The sequence below is a fragment of the Lactuca serriola genome, chromosome 8 (assembly GCF_051521515.1).
Source record: "Lactuca serriola cultivar US96UC23 chromosome 8, Lser_US96UC23_V15, whole genome shotgun sequence".
NCBI classification, from domain to species: Eukaryota; Viridiplantae; Streptophyta; class Magnoliopsida; order Asterales; family Asteraceae; genus Lactuca; species Lactuca serriola.
In genome coordinates this window covers 282,368,648-282,375,635 of record NC_136415.1, presented here as the reverse complement: position 1 = coordinate 282,375,635, position 6,988 = coordinate 282,368,648, and the positions used below count along the sequence as shown (strand labels likewise).

General features: G+C 37.7%; 1 protein-coding gene across 1 annotated transcript; it reads right to left on the bottom strand.

The window, feature by feature from the left end:
* Positions 1-6,065: 6,065 nt before the first annotated feature.
* Positions 6,066-6,473, bottom strand: LOC145068131 (uncharacterized). The gene has a single exon (XM_079015111.1). The coding sequence runs from the start codon at positions 6,471-6,473 to the stop codon at positions 6,066-6,068; it is 408 nt and encodes a 135-aa protein (XP_078871237.1).
* Positions 6,474-6,988: the final 515 nt, after the last annotated feature.

The following is a 6,988-nucleotide window of genomic DNA, read 5'->3' as shown; positions in this document are numbered from 1 at the left end:
ACTCAATCTATCGCATGAACTCAGTAACGTACATCCTACCTTCCACGTCTCGAACTTGAAAAAGTGTCTGTCCGACGAGACTCTTGTTATTCCACTCGACGAGATCGAGATCAACGAGAGCCTCAACTTCGTGGAGGAACCAGTAGAAGTCATGGACCGAGAGGTCAAGCAAACAAAGCAGAGCCGTATCCCGATAGTGAAGGTGCGCTGAATCGCAAAGCGTGGACCAGAATTCACTTGGGAACGTGAGGATCAGATGAAACTGAAATACCCTCACCTTTTCGCTTAGTTATTTGTAACTTCTTAATTGCTTAAATTCTAATTTCGGGAAGAAATTCCTTCTAACGGGGGGATGATGTGACAACCCGAAATTTCCATTCTGTACAAACAGTATCAATTCAATAGAAGTTATAACAGTCACAGTTAATTTTCATACTTTTTCGTTTATGTTTGAATACGTCAGGGTTTACACTTCAGGAGATATCAGGAGAGTGGATGCACTAGGGTTTAGTGCAACTCTATTATTCCATCACTCTATTATATTAGAGGTCATTTCGGGAATAAAAATATTTTCTGCCAAAAATATCTCAGGACTATAAATAGAATTATGAACCAAATTCATTCATTATTCGCATTTCCAACTAGAGAAAAGCCATTTTCTCTCTCACGGATCTTCGGTTTTTTATCCCAAATCGTGAGTACCTCTTTCTAGTAGTGTTAGAAAGCTTTATATGTGTTTATAACATGATTTAGAAGGCTAAATCACTAGATTTAGGAATTTACTCCCCAAGGTGTTCTTGGGCGGTAAACTCCCGAAACAAAGCCTAGACCGACCCTTGTGTTATGCTACTCCCTTAGACTCATTTGTATGCGTATTAGGGACAAGAAAACAACCAAGAATCACCCAAGTTTGGGAGTTCACGACCCAAGAGTATCTTAGGCCATAAACTCCAAATTCATGCTCAAAATGGTGCTTTTAAGGCACCTAAAGCCTTATACTTTTACCTGGACTTGTTCCCATTTAATCTAAGGCCTTAAACACATCAATAACACATTTCAAAATGAGTTTACGGCCATGACATGGTTCATGGGCCGTAAATATGATTTAAGGACACCAAAGTGTGTCAAGAGTCTTCATATGCTTGGAATAAAAGTCTAGAACCTATACCACTTGTGCAAGAGACTTGAAAGCATAAAAAACAACCATCCTTAAGAGTTTACGGCCACAAACTCTAAGGGAAATGGCCTTAGGGCCGTAAACTCCTAAATGGAGTGTTTCTGTGCCTTAAACCCTTCCAAGAATTTAACCACCAAGTTGGAATAATTCTAGGAATCATTTAGAACTTCAAAACACACAATACACCCATGGTTGGGAGTTTACGGCCATAAACTCAAGAGTTTACAACCGTAAACTCCATGTGTGATGGTATATGAGGAGTAAACTCATACATGGGGTCCTTTGGAACTCTAAACACAAGTGCCTTGTCCCACAATAGCTTAGATGCAATCCTTAGGGCTTAAAACACTTATATAAAGTGTTTATTATGTCTAGGATGTCTTAACATTATCAATTAGTAATTTAAGACTAATTGAGTGCATATATGTGTGATTATATGTTCTTTAGGATCGTAGTGTGTGTACAAGTCCTCACTTGACACCTAACAATCCTACACCGTCCAGTTCATCTACACTACCAACTACAGGTGAGTTCATACCCCTTAATCAATGTTTTAAATGATTTTAAACATTTTAATGGGGGGAATACAAGTAGAAAACAGTATGTTATTAAATCAATCTTATGTATTTTATAACTGTGTTTTCACTCAGTAGATTTCACATATTTCAAAAGGTGACACATGAAGTGGTTTTCTATCTTAAAATACCTTGATAACAAAAGTATTAGTTTTGAAATGTTTATTAAAATGACATCAAGTCATTCTTAATTATTGTTCAAAACTCCTAGATATCTTGCAAAACCATTATTTTACCTTCTTGAATCAAACTATACTTATGCACATATGTTCATTTATATGTTAGAGATTATAGTTTTCACCCTTCATTTAGTATCCAATACTCTTGGGTAGCAAGAGTGCATAAACCTACGTAAACAACCAATTACCTTTCAGTTAACTATCATAGGTATAGTTAGAAGATATCAAACGTTATTACTACTACAAGGAATCACACAAGAGTCAATTCATTCATGAGTCTATACCAATACCTTACATGATACATGAGTACACGTACTTAGGATTACATGATACATGAATATGTTTACATATACTTACCTGTTACATGAACACACTTACATGAATACCACACAGGAACACTTCTACATAGGTGCATTATCCTGTATTTACTTACCTGGATACTTGTACTTAGAACTACGAGGATGATTTATTAGTACTTATTGTGTAAATTATCTTTCCTATCCCGGTTCAATGGGATATCTCGGCGGGACTTACCATTCCAAACCCCACTGATTAGCACCAGTGGTCGATGAACGTCTACGGATGTCTAAGGTTGTTACTTATTTAGTAGTCAGTGACGGGACTAACCATCCCTCTGTCCAACTGTTGCAACAGTGGATGAGATGTGAATCTTCGGAGGATCATTAGGTTAACGATCTGTATTAGGAGATCGATATCGGGACTAACCCTCCCTCCACCCTTATGCCGCTACAGAGGATGAGGGGACACTCTTCGGATGTCCATAGGGTCTATCTTTCACTTCGGCGATGTCGTGTTTGTCCTGGTAACCCAAGATAATAACACTTACATGATTATATTTTTCCTGTTTACTTTATTTTGTGATACTTTCACATAAACGAGGAGTTAGACTAAGTACTCTAGTACTAGTCAATAGAAAGGAAAAGCTATCATATTACTTACAAAACATTCGGGTCTTGGTAGAAGACTACATTGTCATTACAAAACATTCCGGTCTTGGTAGAAGACTACATTGTCATAACAAAACATTCGGGTCTTGGTAGAAGACTACATTTCATACTTATAGAAAATAAGGGATTTTCTAGGGTTTTTCATACTTACATCAATATTTTCATTTAAAGGTTTACATGGCCTTCATAATAGATTTTCATAAGCAAGGCAATGACACTTAATTACTTATGAATTCACCAGCTTTAAAGCTGATACTCTCTTTCAAAATAACTTGTATTCTCAGGTCAACAGTAGACAGGTACGATGGCCAGGTTTTGAGAAGACGAAGCAGACAAGTCTCATCTTTTATTTTGATTGTATATTTTTGGTGTCTTACTACAATGAATGAACACACATGTATTAAAACTCTACTTGTAATGCGATGGATGATGTTGTTGCTTGTTTGTTATATTACACTGTTGTGATATTGTACATGACGTCCTCCACCCCTGAACGTTTCCGTCGTTTGTGGTTTTGGGGTGTGACAGAAGCTACCTATTTTCTAGGGATAAGGATCTTGAGAGACCGGAGTAAAAGACTAATTGGACTTAGTCATAGTACCTACTTGGATAAGGTGCTGAAGAGATTCAGCATGCAGGACTCCAAGAAAGGAGAGTTACCTATTCAGTGTAATGTTAGATTGAGTAAGACTCAGAGGCCGAGTACTGAGGCTGAGATAGCATAAATGAGTCGAGTAGCTTATGCTTCGGCTGTAAGATCAATCATGTATGCTATGACGTGTACTCGACCAGATGTAGCCTTTGCTTTAAGCATGGTTAGCAGGTATCAGGGGAACCCTGGCAAGGCACACTGGACTGCGGTAAACAATATCCTCAAGTACCTACGGAGGACTAAGGACTGGGTCCTTACCCTCGGTGGGAGTGATGACTTGAGAGTTGTAAGGTATAGTGATGCTAGCTTTCAGACTGATAGGGATAATTTCTGCTCTCAGTCAGGTTGGGTCTTTACCTTAAACGGAGGAGCAATTTCTTGGAAGAGTTTCAAGCAAGAAACAGTGGCTGATTCAACTTGTGAATCAGAGTATATAGCAGCAAGCGAGGCAACAAAGGAGGCGATATGGCTGAAGAACTTCATTGGAGACCCTAAAGTTGTGACAGCTATAAAGGAGCCAATGGAAATTTTATGTGGTAGTGAAATTGCAGTTGCCTTAGCCAAGGAACCAAGGGATCACGGGACTTCCAGACACATCGATAGAAAATACCATTTCATCAGACATCGAATAGAAGAAGGACTCCTCGTGGCAAAGAGGGTATCATCAGATGAGAACCCAGCAGATCCCCTCACGAAGGGACTGACTCGGGTTAAGCATCTCCAGCATGCTCGGAGCATAGGCTGAAGGATGATAATAGTTTTAGTAGTTAGATAATTTTGAAATGTGTAAAGTGTAATTGATATTTGATGATAAATAAAAGTTGTGTTTATTTATGAGTAAAGTGTTGCTATCTCTTGTCAATCATTTACTATATTTTTTTTGCATGTTTTGACTTCCAGAATAATTATGTTTGCTACATCATATTATTCGAATCTCCACAGTCGGTCATATGTTGGAAGTAGATATGAATCAAGACTGTCATGAAGTTGGTTGTAGGTGTCAAGTTTTAGGACAACACTTCATGAGTACTCATAAGTTCTAAGTATTGGAATCAACCCACGCTCACTGGTATCACTTCATGGAATTTATCTCGAGTGATCGTGAGACGGTAATATCATATAATTCTTCAAACCTAGAGATATGATTTGTTGCCTATGAGTTGGTTATGCATTGATTGTACGAAAACGCATTGGTAACTCGATGTTATAAAACGTGCTTTTCTGAATAATTCAATAAGTAGTAGAGCAAACATATAAGTCAAAGTTTATCTGTTCCTTCTTGGATTAGAAGCTGATATATGGTCCCCTCAATGATTTTGTTTTTACCTATGTACCGGGCCCGGTCAGAACCGAATTAATGTGTTCAATTTGGTTCTATGTCAAACAAATCAAAAATCGGGAAACAAATTGTTGGACAATAAGTAAGACATTGTTCCATGTATTTTTCCGGCTGATATCTAGAACAGAGGATTATATGATCACTTATCTTAAATGGCGTATCATCATCTTCTCAGTTCCGAGAGACCTTGAAAGAGCTACGATTGTTGATCGGTTCCTGAAGTCATACTTGCAGTTATAGTTATTAGACTTATCCAAGTGGGTTGGATAAGGTGTCTAAGTCCATAACTATTTCTAGTATGTACTTGACCAGACCCGGCATGGTCTATTTGGGTTGCATGGCATCATGCATTTGGATAGACTAAATGAGAGAAATAACACTTGTGGTTTATTAATATATTATAAGCTTTAATATATTAATAGTATTATTTAATTAGTATTGATCAAGAATTAATTTGGAATTAATTAAGTGATAAAAAGATGACTAATTAAATATATGGGTTGATTATGTAAATCATCCATAACTTGTATAGTGGGCTAAAAGGCTCCATGGATTATCAAGTTGGGTTAAACCCATAGGATGCTCCATGGGAGTTACAAACCCGTGGGTCATGGAAATGAAGAGTCATGACACATTAGGGTTTACATGGTGTAACCCTAGATGTGTCACACTATATAAGGAACATGTTATCTACCAAAATCGGCTACACTAAGGACATAAGAGGGCTAGTCCGATTTTACAAGTGTGTGCGTTCTCTCAAAAGTCATTCCAAAAGCATTTGGTATTGTGTGAATCATTTGAGGCATCACACTTGGGGTGCTAGGCTCACAAGGTTTCAAGGAATCAAAAGCAACAACAAGGTATGTTATTCTATCTTACTTTTAAGTTAAAAGTTCCCCATGTATGCTAGATAGGAATATGAACCTTGGAAATCATATTTTGCATGTATTTTAGACAAACATAGATCCAAGGTTTTGTAGGGTTGCATGTACACTTAGGGGTGTTAGAATGCTCAAATCCCTTCAAAACCCACTCGACCCACTATTTCCTTTCCAGTTCCATCTTGATTTTCCCTCTCGCTGATACCCTGATGATCCACCACCACTACTACTCGAACCACCACCTCGTGACGACTTTGCGAACAATACCTTTGATTAATCATTCCCATCGGCATCCTATTTCCTTATTCTTTCTTTGTAGGCCTTCAATCCACCGACTACATCTTCGAATCCAACAAACTTCAAATCAAGTACCTGTTCCAAAGAGGCGATGATGTGTATAAACTTCAAACGAGGAAGGGTATTAAGGAATTTCTTTACTAACTTTGATTTGTCAATAACTTCTCCTAAAGTTGTTGATTTCGAGGCAATACCGGACAAGTTTCCAGCGTATGTGTCGATTGTTTCCGACTCCATCATCTTCATCTGATCCAATTCGGTGTTTAGGGTTTGCAATCGGGACTCTTTCACACGATCTTCGCCTATGTATCTCGTCTTGATTGCGTCCCAGAGCACTTTTGCAGAATCCACATCACCGATCTGCATAATCAGGGATTCGGGGATTGCCTGATACAAAAGCCCCATTGCCAGGTAGTTTTTCTCTTCATTCTCTTATGTTCCTAGGTCAATTACACTCCATACATTATGAATTCTTAAGACAACCTTCATACGTAGGGACCAAACTGTGTAATTTGTGGAATTAAGCATGGGATATTGAACTGAGGTCGATCCAGTTTCTTTTACAGTCACCAGAGCGGCTCCTTCGTCTCCCCCTGCATGCGACATAGTGACCTGACTCGTCAACAAGTGAAATTCGATCTCACAGCTTCTTGTCTCAAGCTCTGATACCAATTCAAGTCCAGAAATTATAACACAAACAATTAATCAAACTATCTCTTTGATTAAATGAGAAAATAGCTCAAAACTCTATTTTGTGAATATAATCTCTCTTAACCCTACACGGCTAAATAAGATATATATATATATATATATATATATATATATATATATATATATATATATATATATATATATATTCTAATCTACCGACTTGTAATTAGAATTATATTAGGACTCTAACCAACTTGATAAAGTCTCGT